General features: G+C 33.3%; 2 protein-coding genes across 3 annotated transcripts; one reads left to right on the top strand and one right to left on the bottom strand.

Moving 5' to 3' along the window:
• Positions 1-476: 476 nt before the first annotated feature.
• LOC128155649 (major facilitator superfamily domain-containing protein 8-like) lies at positions 477-16,473 on the bottom strand. Of its 2 annotated transcripts, none has more exons than XM_052817460.1 (10): positions 16,310-16,473; positions 11,052-11,196; positions 10,607-10,850; positions 7,314-7,427; positions 6,294-6,485; positions 4,846-4,945; positions 4,475-4,609; positions 4,264-4,367; positions 3,831-4,123; positions 477-2,517 (listed from the first exon to the last, which is right to left on the bottom strand). In XM_052817460.1, the coding sequence occupies exons 1-10, from the start codon at positions 16,387-16,389 to the stop codon at positions 2,302-2,304; spliced, it is 1,623 nt and encodes a 540-aa protein (XP_052673420.1). In that variant the 5' UTR covers positions 16,390-16,473; the 3' UTR covers positions 477-2,301. The 2 variants fall into 2 exon arrangements, with proteins under 2 accessions (XP_052673420.1, XP_052673419.1); XM_052817459.1 differs by lacking the exon at positions 16,310-16,473 and adding an exon at positions 12,019-12,551.
• Positions 16,474-19,562: 3,089 nt separating this feature from the next.
• Positions 19,563-24,942, top strand: LOC128157366 (maltase A1-like). Its single transcript, XM_052819870.1, has 10 exons — positions 19,563-20,029; positions 20,628-20,807; positions 21,672-21,841; positions 22,172-22,297; positions 22,734-22,842; positions 22,987-23,077; positions 23,176-23,362; positions 23,755-23,937; positions 24,182-24,313; positions 24,475-24,942. Exons 1-10 carry the CDS (start codon positions 19,741-19,743, stop codon positions 24,823-24,825), a joined length of 1,818 nt encoding a protein of 605 aa, XP_052675830.1. The 5' UTR covers positions 19,563-19,740; the 3' UTR covers positions 24,826-24,942.
• The last annotated feature ends 962 nt before the right edge of the window (positions 24,943-25,904 follow it).

Here is a 25,904-nt window from a genome sequence, read left to right as displayed (position 1 = left end):
GCTGAAAATACTTTAGGGTCTTTACAAACCCAATAAGTCAGTGACAAATGGCAAGAAATCTCCTGTACTGTATTTTATCCAGAGCTAAAGTCTGAGTGACAATAGTCACCAAATCTTTTATACTTTATTTTATTGCAATAGTCAGCGACAAAAAGGGGCCAAATATTTTGTACATAACTTATACCCTAAAGTCTCCATTAATAGGTGCCAAATCTGCATTACAAACTTTATCCCTTAAGTCAGTTACAAAAGGCACAAAATTTCATTTGCATATGATTTCATACTGTACTAAACTCTTCCCCTTAACTAAGCGACAAAGCCAAATTTATAGAAATTAACTCTTCCCATAAACTAGGTAAATAAAGGGCAAAAGGTGCCAAATCTCAATCTCGTGTACTTATATAATAACTCTACGATCTATTTCATTCCTCCTCAAATTAAAATATAGTGCTTACAATTGAAAAGGAAAAACTGGAAACAATTCAACGCTTTATTTCTATAACCATCAATGATACATGTTTACGTAAATGTATATTGGTTCTTTATATATTCATGCTGATATATATAATGTCATGCCATTAATATCCAGCCACTTATATGCAGCTAAGAATTTTAAAGCTCTATAATTAATGTTAACATGTATGCATGGGGTCAAATGGTCTCACGCCATTATGTGGTTCTGAGTTATCAAGCACCATACAAAATATCACAGTTAATTGTTTCATAAATACTGTACATGTTACAGATTGTATGTACCTATATTTACATTTGCAAATACCGATATGATTTCCTTACATGAACCTATAGGATAGCAAAAAAGTTCAACTCTGTATGAATATTACATTGTGGAGAACATTTGGTGTATGTTTAAGAAATCAGAGTAATTCATTACAGTTTATGCAAATACATCTTCTTATTCACTAAAATTCAAATGATTAGGAAACTGATTCAAATACATTGTACAGGTCTCTAAAATAATTTGATTGAGCACATATGGCAAAAATATAGAGAACTGGATTTTAAGGTATTGGTTTATGGGACACCTTCCTGTTGTGACAAACTTCTAATTAACAAATTGAATATTTAAGTATAAGTTTTATAAAATTTATGTTTTCTTTTCCAAAATTGTTACCTAACAGCGTAGTGCTATATGGGTTAGAGCGTTCACTGTGTAATGAATCTGTATGTCATGAGTTCGAATCCCGCATGGGCTTTTATTTTTACCTTTCCAAAACAAAACACTTTTTTGGGTCAAATACTAGTATTATAAAACTTGAAAATTCTAAAAACCAGGAAAGTATTATGATTATAATGTACTTTTATCCACATTTACATCGACAGGTGTCCCATACACCTTAACAATGTCAGATCCTCAATTTTCATAAGTTTTGGATGTCTGAAAATAATATGTTCAAATCAATTCGGCTTTTATAATTGGAACTGAGTAGTAAACTCAACTCAAATTTGGCTTTTACTATTGTATATAATTATATGAAATGTAATAGTGTTCTTTGGCTTAGAGGTATATATCACAAATTCATGTAGGAAGCTTGCAGTTAACCTAGCTTTCACAAACCTCATTCTTTCATATATTTTCAACAACTACACAAATTAATAAGCTTAATGAATAACTACCAGTATAACTTTATAAAATGCAAAAAAAAAATTAAAATTTCCTTCGAATTCAATTAGTTTGTGATGTGCAAGGAACTGATATATATTTATGATGACAATAATACTCTGAAAGTTAGACAGCTGAGAACAAAACAACATTAATTTGATTGCTGGATTTACATCGATCATTACACTTCAGGAACAAGTATGTGGAATATTTAACATTTAAAAACAGAGTTTCCGAGTATTTTACAAATTAAACATATCACAAGTCAAAGTAGAAAGCTACATTCATTCTATATAACTTAAATAAAAATTTGTTACATTGATTTCATTCTTTTTTTTTAAAAACATACCAACATCAAGTTATAAGCTTCAACAATATTTCTTTGGCACCCTGTATATAAACTACTTTACAAGAAAAACTGAGCATTTCTCAAGCACAAAAAGATCTACATGTTTGTACAGTGCATATATAAATGCACTGGCATTAATCTATCAAATTTTCAGCATGAGTGCGTCTTTTGATATGTTAATTGGAATGAAAGCTATAATTGGAGTCAGTAAATGAGTATCAATGAATATGTATCAATGTTAATTTAAATCAGTGGACTGAGACTGATGAAGGATGATAAATGTAATAGGAAACATGCCCCTGAGCTCTGTATGTTTACATGCAGTTCTCTCTTAACGTTGATCTGGGGGTTCCACTCCCTTCTCGAATTTGAACGGCACAAGACGTTTGTACACAAATCCAACAAAGATCACAGTAATCAGTGTCATCCCACACATGGACACAAATGTCACTCTGGGGCCAAAAGCGTGGTAAATCAGGCTGACGAAAATTGGTCCTACTGTGCGAGCAAGACTTCCCGAGGCTGTGAGGATCCCCATCATCGTACCCTGAAAAAGTCTTCATTTATTAAAAATCAAGGAAAGGAATTAAATAAATTTGTATTCGATATATATTTGTCATCAAATCATTACATGTGATATAATTAAGAGCAAAAACACTCATTTAAGTTCAGATTTAAACTAGAGCTACTGTGAGCAAGATCACAAATGATACCCCCACTAAGAAAATACATGTATAATAATGCAAGTACCGGTATTTCTCCATTGGAAGGTAATGGATGTACCATTTTCTTTTATTATACTTTCATGTTAAATACTGAAATTTGATTGGTTTAGATGCAGTTGGTTATCCGTTCTATTACCCTCAGCGTTAGCAACACACTTGGCAACGGGTAACACAACGAATTGTTACATGCGCATAAATTATGCGCGTATGGTTCGCCGTAGAATTCACTTCATTTCTATATAAAAGCAGTAAAATTTTCTTTATGATTAAGACATTCAGAATAATAAAATATATAGTGCCTGTTTGGGAGGGTAACTGTTGAAATTGACACCCCTCGAAAACCACTGTCAACCTCCGCTTTGCATCTGATTCAGTTGACAATGGTTGTCTCGGGGTGTCAATTTCAACAGTTACCCTCCCAAATAGGCACTATATATATAATAGTGACTTTGAACTTGCAAAAATGACCAAAGCTCATGATCAGAACATATTTTCAGGCCTCTAGCAATCTTTCTGTAAAATTTTAATTTTAATTATTTTGCTACCTAGACAAAAATCATGCATTTTTTTTAAACAATGACCTTGAACTTGCAGAACTGAACCTATTTCAGGTTCATGACACACCCTCACATCATAAGCAATCTTATTGTGAGTAGGAACGTCCAACGTTTCTCCATAAGAAAGGTATAGTTCGAACACAAATAAAAAAATTTTTCTAATGACCCTGAATTTGCCCAAATGACCTTGGGTCTTAATCATAACACACCTACAGGTTATATGCAATCTTTTTGTAAAGTAAGAACTTTCAATGATTCTCCATAAGAAACATTCACAATAGACCAAACAGAAATTTTGCACTTTTTCTTTCCCATGACTTTGAACTTGTTCAAATGACCTTGAGTCAAAATTATGACATTCTCTAAGGTTATAAGCAATTTTTAAGTAAAGTAACAACTTCCAATGATCTCCATAAGAGAGATATGAATTTGACATGATTGCACAGACAGACAGATGGACAGACAAACAAGATAATTCCTATATACCACCCAAACTTTTTTTGCAAATGGGTATTAAAAGTCACATTTACCTATTAGCTGTTCTCACTCTCACTCATTCTTTCTCTCTCTCCACATACCTGTGGCTTGGGTCCAAGAATTTTGGAGAATAAGGCATAAGACATAACATTTCCTGTTGGGTATCCTATACAAATGAGAGCTGTGCCACAAAGAAACTGAGATAGTGTCACAATAGGGGTGTACGAGCACCACTGGTAGGCATCAGGACACCCAGTGGCCTCTGAACCACTCCCTGAACTGTTCCCAGGGGCAGCAGTAGTAGACTGGTTGTAATGGGGAGGAATCGTCTTATCAGAAGGGATAACGGTAAACCAGGAACCATTCTTTGGAAGTTGGTGCTCTGGCCCAATGTCTAAATCAATGTACAATGTATAAATCAATAAAAAAAAATCTTACATCATATATTACACATCATATTACATATCATAAGAAATCAATTTACAAATTGTAGGATTTGCAAAGCAATGTTGGCTTAAATTAAAATTTGCTTACTGGCCATTTGGGAGGAGGGGTAATCATTACCCCAAGGAAGATACACAAAAAATCCCAGAAAGCAGCAAATGAGACCACCAATTAATAACAAACGCTCATTGACCCTAGAAAATAAAGTCAATTGTAAGTTAATCCTTTCATGAATACTTTGAGAGTCAAACCAATACTAGCAAGTTAATAGTGTTTGCAGAAATAAGAGTTTCATTTGTACCATTTGGAGAGTATCTTGATGACTATGAACACCAATATGGCTACCACCCCGCCAACAGCCAATATGATGCCATTGTAGAGGGTGGCATGAGCACGAGTCCAGGCATACATGTCCATAGTTAAAGGAGTTCCAATGCTAGAATAATAACAGTAAAGAATACATGATTATTGACTATATCAAAATACTATGACATTACAGACATTTCAAAAATGAAAAGTGCTTGGATGTCATGCATTGTCTTTGGAAACTTGCAAAATGTAAACTTCTCTATGAATTATCAACAGGACCCAATCTGCATGCATCATACAAATACAGGTCTATTAAATCATTTTGTACCTATATAATCTTAGGAAGAAAAGGATTCAGCTTACGTTTCAAAGACAGCAAAGATGAACAAAACCACAAAAAAGATGATGTTTGAGGAAGCAACGGCAATCTTATCGGGTTTGTAGTCTGGGATTTCTTCTCTACCTACAGAAATGGAAATGACATACGTATGGTAATTGAAATTACATCAAGATACATGTATATCAGATCGACAACCAATTTACTTACATTCAAGGTCAAGATCTAGTAAATGAAAGGTGCCTACAGGTTTATGAAATTCAAGATATAAACTCTTTTAAGGATTTTTGATAACAATATCTTTGTGTCATAGGGTGTACCGGGGCATAATTTTTTGGTAAACACAATGAAAAATCATGTTTTAAACAATCATTTTCTATGAAATATGAAGGATAAAAGTAACAAACATCAGAGTTTTGTAAATTTTTGACTAATGAAATATATCTACAATGCCTACAGGCTCTCCAAAAACGGCATTAAACAAGCTCTTGACCTCCTCTTTCAAATGGTGTCAAATAGAATATAGGTAATGGGATTACTTTTCCCATGATCAAATATAGAATGTCAAAATATTGTTTTATTTTCTACACAATTCCTTTCAAGCCGTAAAATACGGGAAAAAATTCACCAAATCAATTATGACGTCATAATGATTCTAGCATCAAAAAGACAGTCTGGAATCATTTAGGATCTTGACCTTAATTCATATATTCAGTTCATTTCAAATTCTTCCTGTTAAAATGGTTCACTTTGCTCATACGGAAGTTAGTTTGGTACATTTCAGGGGTACATATTAAAAAAGCAAGAAAGGATCCTTCCCTATATGTAGCAGAATGCAAAGGATCAAATTTTTATGTCCAGGGAAGTTTAACCATTGGCCTTTGACATTTTGAGCTCAAATCAAAAGTTGTTTTTAACTCTATAGGGAGTTCCTAAGTAACAAGTTTGATGTCTGTTCAGCAAAAATGTCAACAGAAATTTGACCCTTTACCTTTATTTGTGACCTCAAAACCTATAGGATTGTCTTAATTTCTTTATGGGGGTGCTTTAAACCAAGTTTGATGTCAGTCTAGCAAAGAGAGATCTTAACACACTGATCAGACAAATACCTACCAATCTATACACTGACCAACCAACAACTGCAGAGGTATTTTAGACAAAAGCATTTTTAAAAAGTAGCTGAATGAGAATCATCATGGAACAATTAAACCTTAGATACTGTAGATTCCTAATTAAACGCAAAAAATTAATTTCCTTGTAAAATCGCAAAAAGCAACCCTTGCAGATTTTTAAACCTAGCTTTTATTTTCCAGACACTCTTTAACTATAACAAACGATCATAACAAAAAAATTGGTGATTGCTGTTTTATATTCCGCAATTTGATACAAACTGCAGAATCGTGAAATTTCAGTACTCGCATAAAATAATAAGGAATCTACAGTAGACACATGATTCTAATGATTGTTGACAGACCTGGGTCCTGAATACTATGACTGTACTCTTCATCCAGAACCCTGTGCTCCTTGAACACCAAAAACAGCAGAAGGAGATTGAGGATGCCCACAAGAGCACTGAGGAATGCCGGCGCAGTGTACAGATTGATCCGCAGCCCAGACATGTGGACTGGTCCTGGGTAACCTATTGGAACCATGGCTGTCTGAATTCCTGCAGGTAAATTAAGAATTGTGTTAAAAGTATTTTCAAATTCTTAAAGTCTTAATAACTCTTTACTTTGATTTATACACATGCACAAGGTCAAAGACATAATTTGGTAGTGTATCGAATTGAAAAGATTGTACATATCATTTAGTACAGTGTATCAAAGAATATCTTGTAAATTACTGTCTTATATCTCTTACTGCTAGCTCTAAAGACAATTTGATGTCTACAGTCTAGAAAGAGTTGAGCTAAATATGTATTGCAAGAATAGCTAAATATGTATTGCAATTAAGAATCAACATGAAGACATAAAGTAGCCCTGCTTGAAAGTACTTGTTGTCTGAGGTACTGTGAATCATTTAAATTCGTGGGGGCCAATTTTCGTTGAGGGTAAGTTTTCTAAGGCCATTCCAAGTTTTTCTATGTTTAGCGTCCGCAGGCGGATTGGTTTTGAGATATAAAAATTAAAAAAAACCACAGTGGTTTTTCATAAAATTAGATTGCTTTTTCATATGTCGGACTCAGGATAGCATTTTTAAATCTGGACCAGAAATCAAATATAACAACATTCAAAATATAAATCATATATTAGGTATTTGTTAATTTTGTATTTTTTTTTACAAAATGAAGAAAGCACTTTAAAATATATAACAATCTGTTTTTGGTTGAACCTTTAAAGTTGTGTTTTTTTCCTAAGGTTTGTGGTTTTTTTCCTGATCAAAAGATAAGTTTTTGAGTTTTGGGTGGACGCTAAACAAAGAAAAAACTTGCAATGGCCTAATGATTAATTCTAATGATTCCACAGTATTTGGTAATACAAGGCCAACTTCTTACCTGGTCCTACAATAAATCCAATGGCCTGGAAAGCGCTGAGATTGGCCATGGCCGAGGTTCTCTCCTTCAGATTGGTGGCACCTGACAGGTAGGACCTCACTACAGCAACATTTCCTGCAAGACATTAATACATTATTAAACTAGAATCTACATCAGTGCTTAAATTATTGAATCTTTAAATATGGATTGGGTCAAAGTTAATAACATGTAATTTCCAGTGTTTTTTTTCAAGATATAATCTACAAGAATGGATGGAGTCTACATTCAATTAGATTATTTACAGTATACAGCTAATTCAAACATTTAAGGTATCTCACTCCTCATGTTTTGATTTCAGTGCGCAGATGATCATTATATTTAAAATGAATATGATTTTATTTATTTAATCGTCACAGATAGATTATTATTTCATAATTACACAACATTCATAAAGAAAATTCATTTGAATTCAAGAAACAAACAAGTTTTTTGGGGAACTATTTTTTCGTGCGGAAGGCTTTTAAGACGAAAATGACAGAAACAAGCAATTTTGTGAATTTTCAATATACTTTTCTTTTTATTATACTTTATTCATTATTCACATTTTTAACATTTGATAGGTTTGTAACATATCTTATAGGTTCTGTGTGACATGTACAAAATCAAATCTTGACAATGTGATAGCCGTTTAGCATAAAATCATATATCTAGAACATGTCTGAATTTTTTTAAGCCAAATTTTGCGAGAATTTTACCTTTGAAGCCCTATATCTAAAATTTGACATCACTGACCCCCATGTTATATTATGTCAAAATGATACTGAATACATATTTAGGCAAACTGGATAAATCTTATAAAATTCTTGATATTTAAAAAGTTTTTATTTCAAATCAAATTGTAACTATTATAGAAATTGTCTATTTTAAGTGCAAAAAGGTCACACAAAAATTTATGCAGCTTTGTACAAATTTTTTTCGTAATCCCTCTATTCAGTGTGACCATTGTGCATAATTAAAAACAATATTTAAAGAAATAAGTTTGCTTAATCAAAAATACTGACAACAAATCCTAATCAGGATGAAATTGCATTTTAGGTGCAAAAAGGTCAAATTAAATGGGCCATAACTCAGAGGGATGGATACTGATCCCCCATTATCTTTATATTTTTTAAGCTTGTTTTGTCTACAGATTTCAATGATATACTTCTCGAGAAAATTTTGATACAACAACATTGAGGAGAGGGATACCTTAAAAAAAAATGTTTGTACAATTTATGATCTGCATTCTGCACTAAAAATATTTGATCTGATTGACAATACATGTACATTGATTGCGTGGACCCTGAGGTCCACGCAGAAAATATATAAGCGAGGTTAAACCGGATGCTATGGGGAAAATTCAGCCTGCGCATGAGCTAGTCTGGTTCCTGTGCGTAATGGGTAGCTCAGGGAACCAGGCTAGCACACGTTTATCTGAATCGGGATAGGGATTCTGTGTCATATGCACACATAGGTTCAAAGGCGCTGTAATTGTAAAGTTGTCGGTAAACAGGACAGAAACAAAGTATTCCTTTTAAAGAAATGATTGGCATGTGATATGAATTATCAGTATTATGAAATAAGTTAATGTTATGCCGAAACTACAACATGCATCAAATAGCATAATTTGCAATGTTTTGTTGTTTTCCGAATACACATGTAACTTAACTTTACTTCTATAGTAGGCGAGGCTAGAGAACTTCCCGATTAAATCTTTATGCATTTAAGTATGATTGAATAAATATTTCACTGTATAAAAGTTTAAATCTCAAGAAAAATGCACCAAAATATGAAATTTTTAATTTACACAAAGCTGTCACTGCATAGTTAACAAAGTAGTGCGAATCGTAATGTGTGCGCAAATAGTAGAATTCACCGAGTGCCTGATACTATACATGCAAACTTTATTCATAGATAGATCATAATTATTTTAGAAGTATGAATCCTTTAAATTCTGAGATGAAAAGTCAGGGCTGTACATACATGTATACGTAATACAACGTACAAATTTAGTGGTTAAAAGCAGAAGGTTAGAGTCGGTGGAATTTCTGATAAACTTAAGGCTTTCACGTTTTCGTTGGAAACACATGCAAATGGTCCACGTATTGTAGTCCTTTTTTTTAAAGGACAGCAACTTGTTTATCTTATCTACTAGCTGAAAAATTACAACCACAATGTGCTGTTTGTTATCTTATCAAAGACGAGTAAAGATTATAAAAAATTTAGGCAAACAGAAATTCAATAACCTGCAGTGTTTTTGAACATGCAAATAACCTTCATCAACCAAACCCAATGATAAATCAATGAACCTTGATCAATGAAATTCAAACTATTTCAAGGTACCTTCTGTAATATAAAAGTCATGGAGTGCATCCCTTTTGCTGACATATGTACACTCTTTGGATATCAAATGTTACAATAGTGAACTTGGGGTTATTAAAATTGTTTTGATTTAAAGCAGATCTAAATGTAAGCTAGGTTATTCCTTTGCTCATCTGTACTTTAGTACATTAGTTTTGTCTCAAACTGATAAAATCAATTAAATGACACACGGTACATTAAAATATTGTAATATATACAATACTAGCCTATAAGTCAGATTTTTGGGATTAGAAAATTGAGTGAAAAGTGGGGGTCTGACTTATAGGTGAGACATATACTGGTAGTAAGAAAATTTTATGCAAGAGAGAAATAATACTTCTTTGAAAAGATAAAATATAAACAGATAAATGCATTGAAACTGTGTTTATTAAAAAAAAACCAAGTTCATTTGATTGCGATTCAAGCAGTCAATTTTTCAACCTGAGGTGATAATAGCTAAGTATACACATGTAGGTATCATGTCACCAAAAACAACACAAACCAACACACCAGTTTAATAGGCTAGTTACCAACCTAATCATTCAGTAAGGAAATAAATCTCTATCCTCTAATTTTCTAAAGCACTTTAAATACCTGGTTGTTTTGAACCTATTTCCAACTTGTAATGGGTGTTATATAAAAAACTGACATTTAAAGTCATAAGTCATTAATCACAAATAAGAGCCATGATAGAAACAAAGTCTAGAAGCAATCATGGGGTTAAAGAAGGACAATTTTTGTTATTCTAGTTATTATATTGAGATTATCTGTACATCAGTTGTCCTGAAAAAGTGACCCGACTTATAAATGAGACAACAGCAAAATCTTCAAATTAAAGCTAGAAAATGACAACCGACTTACAGTCGAGTACATACTGAACACACAAAATAGTAATACATGTATGAACAACATACCTGCTCCAAACCCAATCAGTGCCCTGGCTGCAATCAGGAACACAACTCTATGGGTCTTGATGTCCTCCAGATAAGCATACAAGATGTTAGCCAAGATGTTAATGATCAGGGAAATAACAAGTGGCTCCCTGCTTTTCCTCATGCAGTTAGCCATCATCCCAAAGACAGGGGAGGCAATCAGCTGCCCTATGCTATAAGAAGCAACCACCCAGCCCAAGAGATCAGTGGATGCACTGGATTCAAGCTGGTGAAATAATCAAGACTCTCATGTTATTAAAGATTTCACATGTTTGCATGATTTTATATTCTTATATATATAAATCTAGACAAGTTTATCTCTCTACATGCATATGTATAGTGATGAAATGCAGGTCCTAAACCATTCAGGCATAAACCAAGCAGAATTAACTTTGACCATGCACTCATAAGTTTTTATATCTCTTACCAGTTTTAGATATGGCCATATTGAGGACATGCAAATGGAAAATGACACACTGCTGAGAAACATGGTGAGGTACATGACTCGTATTGACCTCCATCGACTCCGCCGAACAAGGGGGTTCTCAATGAACACACTGCCATTAGATGTGCTGAAAATATAGTAACAAAATCAGAGTACTGAAGTACTGACGAGAGTTGATTTTATTGATTATTGTTTAATTATTTTAAAATCATTGGACAATGATATGTAATTTTGCATGGCAAATACTGTATACAGGGAAATATTTGGCTCCATTTTATTTTCGTCCCATTCACCCTCCTTGGCAGCGGGCGAATTTAAGACTGTACAAATTTTGATGTCTCATATTATCTTTCTTTACACACAACTGTGTCTGGGCGAATTCATGAAGGGGCAAAATTACACTGGGCAAAAATAACCCTGCCCATATACCATAGTTTCTTAACAGCATTTGAATAATTATATACATTTTTTTTCCTAATATTCCAGGCTATAGAGGAAAAACCTCATTAGAATCATGTTGTGTAATATTTAAAGATAGAATTAACGCCATCCAACTCTACAATGCATTATGTATCAGCATTCAAAATATTTCTAGAAAATTGTATTCAAGCATAATTGAACTCTGACGTAGATACTGTTACATATTTTATATTAGGTAAAAAAAAAAATCGATATTCATTTACGCACAAAAAATCCACCTTTGCTAACCAAGAATGACGACCCAGCCTGAGGACTTTTCTACTTGCTTTTCTATTCTGAATAGAGAAACACTGAGGATCTTCACCCTAGAGAAACACTGTAGATCGTCACCATTGGATAGAAAAGATGCTAACAATCCAGCTATGTCTTTCTTTATTAACAAAAATTAGACTATAACACCACTATTTTAAACCTTCATTAAAATTTTCATGTATATTTTTTTTTACATGAATTCCATACGTTTACTTACCATTTATCTTTAAGATCTTCAATTCCTTCTATCTTCCCATTTTGAGCAAAATATTTGACAGATATAACAGAGATCCCATTATTATCCATGATAACCATAAAAAATTCAACAGATCTCAGTCTTCTATTATGGCATTAACAAACAAACATACAGAGCAAAATCAGCAATAACAAAATTTTACCAAATTCAGAAAAATCAAGTAGAATTTAAACAATTTTTTTCCTCTCTTTGGAGAGTGGTGAATATACAGTCATATAAACTTCCATAATATTGTTGAAGGCATCAATCCAGCCACAAATATGTGTCGTTTCAGTCACTCGTACATTACCTAGAACTAGCAATGCACTCAGATCCCTATTGTGAGACAAAGTTCATTTACGCATTCTCTAGAATGCAGGTAGATAAGGGGCCATTTAATCATGTGACAGGCTTAATTTCTACTGGTTGACAACACTCACTGATAAAATTCAGCAAACAACAACAAGCACAAGATAACTGTGCACGTATTGGTCTATTAAGTATGCTCATGTACTTTTATACTAATGGTACCGGTACTTTACCTCCCATGCGAGTGTGACTGCGTCGACGATGTCTTGGCAGGTTTAAAAAAGAATTTTAACATGTCAGTTTATACTCAATACCAAATATCACTGATAATCCAATAATGTAAATCAATGTTTATTAATGTTCTTCAACAAAATAATATCTGTATCTCTTGCCAATCTGAGATTGAGTCTTAGGAAGGGAAAAAAGGGGGATGGGGCTTCATAAGGAACATTTAATGCAGAGAGAGATGACTAACTGTAATACATATTATAGAATATGAAATTAAGGGAGATAACTAAGATTTTCAATGTGACATCACATTAGCTACCGGTGCTCTTTATTTCAGGTATGACGTCTTGACTTATGATGTAATAATTGATTTCATTTATTTATCTATATGCGGGGGTTTGGCAGTATAACATGTAAAAGTAACAGTAAAATCAGTAAAAGTAATTATTTTGTCAATCTATACAAAATCCAGGTCTGCAAGATAGGGTGTTAAATAGCTTTAAAGAAACATGTACAAATTGCATAAATAATGTAAGTTTTCCAACAACAAAAAATTGGATTTGGATTTCTTCTTTTTTTTATTCATGGGAGAAGTCCAAGATTTTGATTAATTGTGTAGGTAACATGTTTTACTATTTAAAAAAAAAATCCATAGAAATTAATGGAAACAAATCATAAAATAAATGCCATCATTTTTTTAACATAAAGAATAACATATTTTGACAAAATTGTTTCAATATTGATTCATTACAATGACAGTTAATTGACATCTTTACCTTTAATTATATGGAGAAACATTAATAACTGTGAATAAAAAAACTTTTGTATTATATTGAACAAAATGTATGTATCTTTGTTGCAACTTCTGAAAAGAAAACAATTATTTGACTGTGAATCTAAATGAGGATGCATATTGCAGAGTTATTCCTCTTGGATTAAAGAATATGATACATGTAATTTACAGTAGAAATTAATTTTAAGGACTGACAAAAAATATTATTTTTTTCCAACAAAATTTTAAGAAATCAAATGTTTCTTTCCAATTATTTAATTCTTATTTTATTTTACATTTAGGTAAACCTTAATTCATCCAAGGACACTAGCTTAAGTGCATGCACACTTTATATTATAATATAATTATATTACAGTACTATATTATAATAGAAACCTCCCATGATATTTACAGTAACCACTAATGATATAATGTTACATTAGTATTCAGAATTCTGCCCAAAAATGAAATCATAATTCTATCATTAATGAACTACCTATAGCCATCCACTAATATTACAGTTCCAAAATAATATCAAACTAAATGTCAAAATTTACATCCACTTATGATATTATAGGAGAAAAACACATAATACGTAAGCATATCATTGACCTTTAATGATATAAATTTTACTGCATTAAAGGATGGAATTCAACCATTAATGATACAGTTTTATAATATAAAATGGTACTGTTCAAAATTTGCATATTGTAACCCTTAGAGCACTTGCCTTGTGATGAGAGCAAAACGATGCAAAGTTTTATAATTTAAACAACCATAACTTCAAAAGGAAATCAGATGGTTTTCAACCCTTGGGACGATGGCAAAATTGGTACAATTATGGACACAAAATAAACTGGTACTTATATCCAGTAAATATACATTACACTTAAAACATCTCAACCAAAATAACACTTATAGGCTCTCGATAAAATATCTACAAGGAAATATCTCAGCTACTAGTTATTACTATTAGCACACAGCAAAAATATTCTATAACTTTCAGAAATCAACTAATACTATAACGTTTTAATAATAATTAATTAAACCCTATTACAATATTAAAATGTACTTCAGTCACTTAAATACTGCAACAGTACACACCTTAAAATTCTACCCAAAATCTTCTCTGTACTTCCCTGCATACAACAAAAAAGGATAGAGCACCTGTCTCTCAGCGTCCAGGTATTTATACAGTTCCAAAAGAAGACAATTAAGTATTGAATCCTTATTTTTTGAAAGATATAGTCTCATAACTGCAACGGTGTGTGCATACAAATTGAATAACGCGCGTTAGCGCGTTATGAAAATTTGTTTGCACACACCGTTGCAGTTATGAGACTATATCTTTCAAAAAATGAGGATTTAATGCTTATATTTACATTTTTTTTACCTTCTTGCCTTGTATGCAAATGCGAATTATACCTCAAAATTAGTGTACTATCCAATGGGTAAGTTTAAATTAATGGAAGAGCCACTGTAACAGCCACAAGCGTGATCTTTGATTTTCACTTGTGATGTTGTATTTATCAGCGTTCAACGTTTGTGACGTCACAATTAAAACTCGTCAATTAACCTTTTAGTACCCTTTCTGTGTTATGGTGCTATATCTGCAGTAGCTTTACATGCAAAATATACGTGGAATGTAAATATTAAATCATAACCAATAAGAAACATTAATCTCATTATCCAATCATAGTTAATGCCCTTCTCATAAAAAATCCCAGTTTTGTATCAATTAACAAAAAGATATACAGTACAGTAAATAAGTAAAGTAATTTAAAGTTAATTATCAAGTACAAAAATAATAACTGACAAGTATTTTATAATTGATATAAACAAGTAAAAGTACTTCATTATTAAAATAGAATTATGTTACTATCAGTAATTCCATAAATTTGCAAAATGGCTGCAATGTAAACAACCAAAGCATGGGGGGGGGGGGGGGGATTAGAACTATGGGACAACCGCTGCTAGTTATGTCCAATTACTTAAAGCTGGAAATGACTCCAGGCTGGGGCTGGTATGGGTAGCAAACTAGCAATGCTAATATTATAATTCTTTTAATATGACAATATGTAAATACCAAATGCACAATACACAAGTCAAATATTATGTCACCAGAATCAGACAAATACACAGGGAAACCATTAAGACAGAGAAAACATTCATACAGAATTAAAAACAAAATAAGGGCAGTGGGCACTATAATGTTACATTATTTGTATGTACCTCTGTCTATTTCTTTTTGGGCTTAAAGGACTAAAAGGAGTATCAGATAGATTATTCAATCAGTTTCTACTATTCCAATTCTTTTTGTTTAAAAAGGATTCATAATTTAGGCAGAGGCTTATAAGAAGCATGACTTACAAGTATGAATACTTGCAAATAAATGTAAACAGGACATATAGCTGTGTACATCAGGCACAGATCCAGAAACTGTTCAAAGGGGAGGGGGAGGGTGTTGAAAATTTGCTGGCATGAGGTTCATCATTGTCTCAAGCCTTGAGTCCATTGAGTCTATGCAGGAGCACAGAGATTTCCTATCCTCTCTGCTCTAATGTATTATTTATTTATATGTCATAGACATATTCGCTAGCCAATTGTTAACGATCTACTCCGCTCCTGGTTTTAAACCCTTGGCTAGTGAAGATATGTCATAGAGAGCAGAGTGGATAAGGTACTCCTGTGGTCTAGGGGACGAAGCTTTCAGAAGCTTCTGACGTTTCTAAGATTTTAATTAAGAGTCAGAGTATAATGAAACTGAGAAATTAACCTCAGCTAGAATCCATGCAAACGACCCGTTAATAGATGTTTAATAAATCTGCATTTCTTAAAGAGAAACAATATCTAAAGGAAAATTGCAATGAAGGGTTTCTATAAATTCAATTTCTTTTTTTTACAATGTCGCAACATACACTGTACAAGTTTAGCAAAGTGAGGTGTTGACCGCGAAATGCTTACCTGTAATCGGAGTATTCATCATCTGCAACCGGAGGATGAGATTTCAACAAACTCGTTTTTTCATTAATTTTTTGTTTCATTGTGTTTTCATGTCATGTCAACCAAGTCATAGATCATCATTTCACCATGATTTCACCCGTCCACCATGTCCACTACCACATGATTGACCATGTGACTAAATTATGAAAGATAACTCTTGTTATCTCTGTTGCAGACACCCGAGGCAAATTGAAAGGGGGGGGCGGCTAGACTTACTTATAAGGTCAGAAATCTTGACAAGCTAAAAAAATCTTTTAATAATAATGGATTATGGTTATTTCTAACTTTGAAAAAAAGTACCCCCCCCCCCGGTTCCGACGCCTATGTCATAGGCTATGAGTAGAATATTGCTGCTTCGTAATTATTTAAATCAAACATATGCAGCACAGAGTTTATTTTAATCATGTATAAGCCATACTTTAACACCATGTAATGCATTATATATATAATAAATCAGACACGTATGACACGCCAAATTCACATATAAGAACAATTATAGTTCCACAGTCGATAACATGCGCGGATCCAGAAAATTTTTCCAGGGGGGGGTCCGAAGGATAATTGTGTTTGCCAGGGGGGGTCCGAGGCATATTTTCGCGATAATTTTACTATGTAAATTTAATAAATTTTCATTTTCCAGGGGGGGGGGGGTCGGGACCCCCCCGACCCCCCCTCTAGATCCGCGCATGGATAAACTACAGGTAAATTGTGATTATGGACAGAAACTATTCAGTGATAACGACGTTTATCTATACCTTGCATCCGTAAACTACACGCATTTTTAACGCGATCATCTATGTTTGATCTGTATAAACTATAAACATAGGTTATCTGATAAATATATCGTTTTACGATTTGTGAAACTATGATTAACAACTCTTATCACTCTTATATAGTTATAACTATCGTGAACGAAAGTAAATTAAAATTTACCGATTTCAATCTATAATTGTATCAGCATAACATTTTGTTAACATTTGTCTACATACATAAACAATTAAAAAGCACTCGTAAACTGCATTTTACTACCGTTAAGTATGATTTTTCAGATGAAAACTATAGTTAACGATACGTAAAGTAAATCCTATAGTAAAACTAAGATAAATCATTAACTGTGAAACTATGTTTAGCTCATTTTTGTGAATTTAGCGTGCCAATATATAACCTACGGTTGCCAAATATTGTTGAAAAAACAAAAGCGCGTTTAGCCCAATTTTGAGGATTAAGAGGGCTCAACGGTCGAGACCATTATTACGGAATCGTATATATGGACCGCAGCAGTATTTTTTATTGATTATCAATTTGTTATAACAGATTATCAATTTGTTATAACAAATTATCAATTTGTTATAACAAATTATCAATTTGTTATAACAAATTATCAATTTGTTATAATAGATCAAATTTGTTAAAACAGATAAGTAATTATTGTTAAATAATGGAGGGTTAGTAATATTTAGTCTCCTCAATTACATTTACATAACTGTATATTCCTAAATAATGCATCCCCCCACACAATAATTCATGTCGCGAGGGGATGCTCCGCTTAGCGGTGCCCTTGTTTATTGACCATCCTTCCTCTTTAAAAATGGAATTTTCTCGAATGAACGCAAAACTTTCGCGATTATACGCATATCTTCCACAATATGAAAAAAAATGTTCGCAAATAAACGCGAGATTGTCACCAAACTATACACCCTTGCGAATGTGTTCAGAATGTTTTCTTTATCTTTGCTAATTATGCAATAGATCCAGAGGACCTCGAATTTAAGTTCTTCTCCAAGATTTGTTCAGTTCGTTGAAATTTCGAGCGGAAGTATAAGTGTTCGAATAATATTCTCAAAATACGTTAAGTACTGGTCGTTTTTTTTTATATCATATCCTACTTTGATTATGTTAAAACACGAAAATCTGTGAAATTGTATGTCTTATTTCATCATCTAACAGTTATTTAAATTAAACGATGATATTGAGAACAACGTTTTCGTTCGTGTTTAACCACTCTACACATGGTTGAAACTATAAATATTAGGTTGCTTAATAAAATCATAGCCATGTCTGATGCTTGTGGTGTGCAATACCATGTTTTTAAAAAAAAAAAAGAATGGGCGTTTGTTTTGTATAAAAACTTCGTATATGGAGACATTTTCAAAGAACATTCTGCTTAAAATAGTAAAATCTGTTTCACTATTGATGCTATTACTGGGTCAGGCGCGGATCGAAAATTAATCTTTAGCGGGGATCGCTGATAAACATGTTAGTTATTGCAGCAGCAGAAAGAAACCCTATTTCTTTATCATCACATTTATTTCTAGAACTCATTTTATCCACAGGTTAATGAAGATAAAGTTTAAAATCAATAAACGTCTAGATTCCATATTTGATTACAAGTGCCTAGATTAATAAAATAGACTATAAACACGAAGCAAGATTTTTACTGCGAAACTGAAAGGGTCAAATAATAACATTCGCAGGGGTGTATAGATAACCGCCAAACTCTTGGTATATCATGCATAAAGATGCGGTCATTCGTCACAATTTTCCGTCAGATTTTCCATCTAATTTATCATTCGAAACACATTCGACTCAAATGGTACCGTGTGACCAAAAGACGAAAGTAAAGTCTAAAGTCGATTGAAAATCAGGATCCGGTTGACGAATCAAAAATCTGTTCTGTGCGTCCGATATTTTTATCAACTTTCTGCTGTGAATCGTGACGGCATACAGTAATGACTTTGCTTGTACAATAATCATATAACATGTATATCAAAATATATAGCAATTTTTAAAAGAGGATATTCAAGACGTTCTAAAATAATGGATCCAAAATTTTTGTTTTCCCTTGAAGTCCCAAATATTTTTCTATTAAAATGTTATATATTAATCACATACAAGCATGAGAAATCTTCGAAAAAATGGTACCGTTTTTTAAATGACATATTCTTTTTATATATAACAAATTCAGAGGACAAACATTGAAAATAAAACGCTCGGAATACGTGCATTAGATATAAAGTTCTTCCTATTTGTTAGTTGAAAGAAATTACTTCCTTTAGGACATATTGTTTACATATGCATTGTATCTTTATTGTTGCATAAACAAAATCATAATTTAAAGTTTGTTTTGGTTGCACCTGTAGATATATAAATAATTTTCATTTAGATACTAAGTATAAAAAGTTGTAAAAACAAAAACCAAAAAAAAAAAAAAAGAATAAAAGACAGACTGTTATCCTTTGGTCATAATTAAAAATGATCCATCAAGGCATCATGTATATGCATGAATTAATGCACAATTTGATATGCTGATGTACAGAACTGGGCGGGCTTTCCTTAAAGTTAAAATATACCTGCATGATAGCTATCTAACACTTCACTAACACTACACAGGAATGTCCCAAAACGTTCTTAAGCGTCGTCGACCTCAAATCTCGAATCCAGCAGAAATGTCGACCCCGCGGAAACAGAAATTCTGTGAGAAAGGTATGTGTCTGTTCGTTATATTGGTGGCCGTAGTGGCAGGCATCGTCGCCGTGTGTGTGGTCACTCTCACGGACAAGGACCTACGTCAGAGAGTACCATCCCCGCCTCGGCTGGAGTGGTGGAAAACGACCATTATTTACCAGATATATCCTCGGTCATTCCAGGACTCTAACGGAGACGGAACAGGTGACCTGAAAGGTAGACCTGCTAAAGTCATATCCAAGCAGGGGTTTTCAATGATAGCATATACCTGTCATATTAGTACACTGAACGATCAATTTTTGCCGTTTGATTTTTAAGTCACATACATGTACCAAAATATTTGGAAAAAAAATGAGGGAATGGATTCTTACTTCACTATTGATTAATATGAACAGTTTTAAAAGCTTGAACAAAGCTGTCAATGAAAATCAAATTCCATTAATATCGCACAGGTAGTCTAATTATGCATACATGTATACATTAAAATTACATTAATACGCAGTATACTAAAAACATGCACAGTTATGCTATATAATTGTGCATCTCAAAATGTGACATGTACACAAGTGTATTGTACTTGATTAAATAAACGAAATACTCACAACCTATCAAGAAAACCCCTTCATATGTTCTGTAACATTTTCAAATTTCAGTTGATAATTTTTTTTGAAAAAGAAAAACAGAAAATGCATTAAGATTTTGCTTACGATACATATCATTTATAATACTAAAAAATACACCAGGGCAGAGCTCGATCGGACCTAAATCACAATAATTGCCCGTACATGCTTGACCATTTCCATTCATTATTCAGGTGTGACCAAGCGTCTCGATTATCTGCAGGAGCTAGGGGTAGGGACCCTATGGCTAAGTCCTTTCTATAAGTCTCCAATGAGGGACTTTGGGTACGACGTTCAGAACTATACTCAAGTGGACCCACTGTTTGGCACAATGGACGACTTTGATGTTCTAATGAAAGAGGCCAAGAACAGAGGTAATTAAATTTGTATTGCATAAACCAAAACTAATGGATATTTGTTTTTGCAAAAAAAAGGCTTTCATAAAGAAGATGGGGGAACAAGATAGCGCAAATGCCCATTTGGTTTTGTCGTAAAAAAATATCAAATTAATTTTTTCCAACTAAATATACTAGATGATGTCATATTACAAGTTTACAAAAGCACAATTTCTAACTACATGTGTATATTCAGTTTTGAATATTTAAAAAAAAACGATAAGAAAAATTCTAAAGTTTTGGTGGTGTCGAACCCACAACCTACATTTTGTAAAACCCCTAGCTCTCTAACGTTACCTAATGTCTGGTGCACTAACCACTGAGCATTTTCAGTCACAACAAACTTTATTGTTAAATGCTAAATACAACTTCAACCACGACTTTACGGACTTGTAGTATTTCTCTAAAAACTTTCAATTGTTGGGATACAAAATGACATTTTTAATATAAAGTGGGTCATCTCTCCACGTTTTTGTTGATTGAAATCGGTTTGATTTCCTTTAAACCTTATATAGACTATGACAAAAATATGGAGCCCAGACCCACTCTATAAAAGAAAAGGCATTGAAGTTCTAAAAATGACACTATTTGGAGGTTTTGACACACATACGCCAGTTTAAATCAACCTATTGATATTTTACTTTTATAGTATCTTATCTGTCCTCATATAGGCAGTTTACACGCCTTATTCACCCATCTTCTTTGCTAAAAAAAATCCATTTAAGCTTAATGGTCACGTGACATTTTCACCGAGATCTCTTCAAAGCAATGTTGTTCGAATGTCACTGCCTGAAAAGAGGTTCAAATACTAAACATTTAAAATTTCTGGGTGGTTCGGTTAAGGTCTACGTGTACTGGTTGATTTCGTTCCGAACCACACCAGCAACGAGAGTTCGTGGTTCAACAACAGTCGACACAGCATCGGCAAATACCGGGACTATTACATCTGGGACGACGGCGTCAACTGTTCCACGTGTCCAGATACCAACTTCAAAAGGCCGCCAAATGATTGGGTAAGACTTACCCATAAAGAAAAATTGTCCTGATTACACATCAAATTGATACTTTTAAAGGAACAAATTTCCAAAACTATATGATGTTTTTTTTTATATTGCAAAGGTTTGTAAGTTTTTGTTTTTGTTTTTACAAAAATTCATATAGATAAACAATTTAGTATATGTTTCTTAGATCTATTAAATGTTTTATACAATAACTATATAAACATTTAGCAAATTCAATGAATTAGATATACAGATGTTTCCCTTTCCTTCACCCGACAAGCTCTTCTTCTTCTACAATATACATCTTCTTCTTCTTCTTCTTCACCCATTTTTACACTACAGAAGAGCGCTTTTCGCGGGTCGGCGTGGACCTATGACGACAATCGTAAACAGTTCTACTACCACGCCTACCTCGACTCTCAGCCGGACCTAAACGCTAGCAACCCGGACGTCAGGCAAGAATTGAAGGTAGGGTTCCATCTTTGAAGCATGAATACCAAACTTCTTTAAAGCCATTTATGGTAAGATTTTTTTTAACTTACTATATAACGTTCGGGGTTATCAAGAGGCCATTGCAAAACATATATGTATAGCCTACGTATTAACTACATTGATGACTATTTTTGAAGATGAACTTTATTCAAAAGGGATTTCCCTCTTTTAATGATAAGATAAAAGAATCACAAACACGATTATAAAAACCATTGACAGCAAATGTACTGTATTGAAATTTAGATGCATGTTGAAAAGTTCGACAAAAATGATTTGGTACCCAATCAATGTTGCAGAATGATTACCAGCACTTATTCTCAAATCAAGTTGCAATTTGACGAATTCAGATATTTCCTGTGCATGGGATTTTCCATGTAAAATAAAAATATTTGATTCATCATTTTACACGTAGAACGTCTTGCGTTTCTGGTTAGAAAAAGGCGTGGACGGTTTCCGAGGTGATGCCATCAGAAAACTGTTCGAATTCGAAGATGTCCACAGGAATGAAAACGGCGTTTTGATAAATGATCAACCTTTAAAGTCAGTTGCTGTAGTTCGATATGAGCTCAATAAATATGAATGATAACTTGAAAGCTGTTGGTTAAAAAAGTATCATACTATCAAGATATTGCATATATAAATACAACAAAAATTCTATTTTGAGAACTTGACCAGAAACCTCCCTGGCGTATATCCCGTGATGAGAGAATGGAAACATTTTTTAGACAAATATTCGCATGGGAAAGGGCAAGAAAAGTAATCGCATACATGTAATTTAACGCTCAAATATGATAGCAGTATCCCTCTTAGGTATCTGAATAAAGGATTAGACTATTTTTCGATATATATTTCAGAATATTGATAGCCGAGTCCTACGGAATCACAAACGAAATGAGGGATGCTTACTATGAGGTAGACTCGATACCATTCAACTTTGCTTTTGTTCAAAAACTAAACCCATCGTGTAAAGCTCGGTGTATCAAACAAATCATAGAGACCTCCCTGGATGGACTGAAGGAGGAATGGTGGCCCAACTTTGTGGTAAAAACCAAAAACAAATGTCCATACAATGGTCATTGCTTTGGAATTTAACATCGTCTTTTACTAGATTTCCAGAAATCTAAATTGTTGAAAAATATCATAATAACCCGTTCGTACATGACAAATTATGTCATGTAAAAATTTTTTACGTTATATTACAAATGAGTAGAGTGTTCACACTAGGTATATGTAGTGCCATATAGTTATATGAAGGTTTGATCTTGATGAATTATGTATTACAGTATACGCATACCTATCAAGCTCATCTCTTCTTGTCTGAAAGACCAAAAATTGATATATATCGATTGATCGTTTTTCTTTTCTAGAAAGTCTAGAAACAATTTTATATATAGATATTCATTGAAGAGACTCTTTTGCGATATTTTCGTTAGCTTGGTAGTCATGATGTCTCTAGAATAGCGTCCAGAATGGGGGACTCGTTTGTGAACGTGCTGAACATTCTGCTGTTGACCGTGCCAGGGACACCGACCACGTACTATGGGGAGGAGATCGGGATGAAGGACACCTTCTACACGTACAGCGAGAGTCGGGACCCGGCCGGCCTCAACTACAAGGTACATTGTTTACATGTAAATAACACAGGCGGTTTGTAGATATCTTTGGAGTGTGTCAGTGTTTTTTAACAAAGCCCTTTAACGTATATTTATTCTTATTAAATTACCTCTCTCTCTCTCTCTCTCTCTCTCTCTCTCTCTCACCAAAAAAAACCCCCAAAATCTAAATTGATTGGTTTCATTATCAATTTTGAATGAATTGTTGATATGTTATATGATATGTTGATATATTTTGTGTGTGCAGGAGGATTACCTCAAGTACTCTCGAGACCCGGGCCGATCGCCTATGCAGTGGGATTCCTCCACTAATGCAGGGTTTTCTAATGGAACACCGTGGTTGCATGTCAATTTGAATTATCCAGTTCTAAATGTCGAGGTTTGAAAATAGATTCAGAAGATAATTATGGAAAGTACTGACCCACCCTATATATACAAAACATCGAGCGCCAAACTACAAACTGTTTAATCATAGTTGATATTATTACAAACTACGGCTTATTTTGTATACATTTAAATGAATGAAATTTTACATTGTAGGAGCAACTGTCAAAAGAAACGTCTACGTTAAACATTTATAAAAGTCTTGCAAAGTTAAGACAACTTCCATCGTTTACAAACAAGAATATTATTTTTTCCACCGTCAACGATGATATTATCTCGTACGTGAGGAGTGAGTCTGGACACCCAAAATACCTGGTGGTCTTGAACGTTGGGTCCCGAGATTCGGTGGTGGACTGCAGTGGTCCTCCGTTGGGTGTGTCAAATGCACAAGTTGTTCTGGCCGCCGGTAGTTCTCTATTGGGAATTTCTTCATACAGAATGGGAGACATTGCTGATTTACAGGCTATTCGTTTGAAATCTGCAGAGGGAGTGATATTTAAAATATGAAGTGTAATATATATTTTTTTAGTAAATTTATTATTGTTTACAAGAATCAATAAGCTAATGCTGTGTTTTGTCAATTCTAATTTATAATCATTACAAAGGAATAAATAGAGAAAAATCTTTTGAAATTTTATTCTCAAAAACAAGTTTGTATGAAAGGCTGGAACTTGTGTGAAATCAATCTCAGGTAATGTAGATTTTTATTTTGGTTACTAGTATGTCATGACCGTCGCGGGTAGATTTGGGCCACATTATTTTACATATTTCTTTTTTAAATCTCCTTCTCAGAAAATGAAAGAACAAAAGGATTATAACTGTTTTACTTAAGAAAGTTTTGAGAAAATTTTGATAACCTTTTTAAACAAAATATCCTTTACTAAGTTGTCAAGATATTTGTATTTGATACTCTAAAGACGGTAATTAAAAGCTATAGTCAGATCAGTATTGGCTATTGTTCACGCTCAGGTGAGCGATGTAGCCCCCGTGTCCCTTGTTTATATTTTACTAACCATAGATTCCAGATATAATATATAAATATCACACAATGTAGAGAAACTTCGATATTATTGGGTTTTTTTAATTGCCATTTTGGTTGGCTTTATACCTTTATGGTGTGTTAAATCTGATCATATAATAAGGAAATTCGGTTGCTGAAATTCGTTTGGAAAACAAGCCATGAAGTGGTAGATTCCAGCCCAGAAGGGTAAAAACTATACAATGACCACCATGACATTTTAAGTTTATATGCATTTGGAAAACATGTAATGGGATCGAGTCCGGGCTTTTTTTTTAAGAGAAAAGACAATATCGGGAGAGAGTCAATGCTACGAAAACAGACATATAAGAATATTAATTTTACAGAATTTTCGTCTAAAACATAACCAAAAATTAAAATATTTTGTAAATTATATGTGCCCTTACTAACTCTGTAAATTACTATATTATATATAAATTTACAAAATAACACCAGGGCCATAAAACCTAAACAAGGTGAGATCAAAAGTGAGCTCGTCTAATAGCAATAAAGACACTTAAAGAAAATGAAATAAGCTATATATTGAAGTCATTTTACGACAATCTGT

The sequence above is a fragment of the Crassostrea angulata genome, chromosome 7 (assembly GCF_025612915.1).
Source record: "Crassostrea angulata isolate pt1a10 chromosome 7, ASM2561291v2, whole genome shotgun sequence".
NCBI lineage: Eukaryota > Metazoa > Mollusca > Bivalvia > Ostreida > Ostreidae > Magallana > Magallana angulata.
This window is presented reverse-complemented; position numbering and strand designations above follow the sequence as displayed.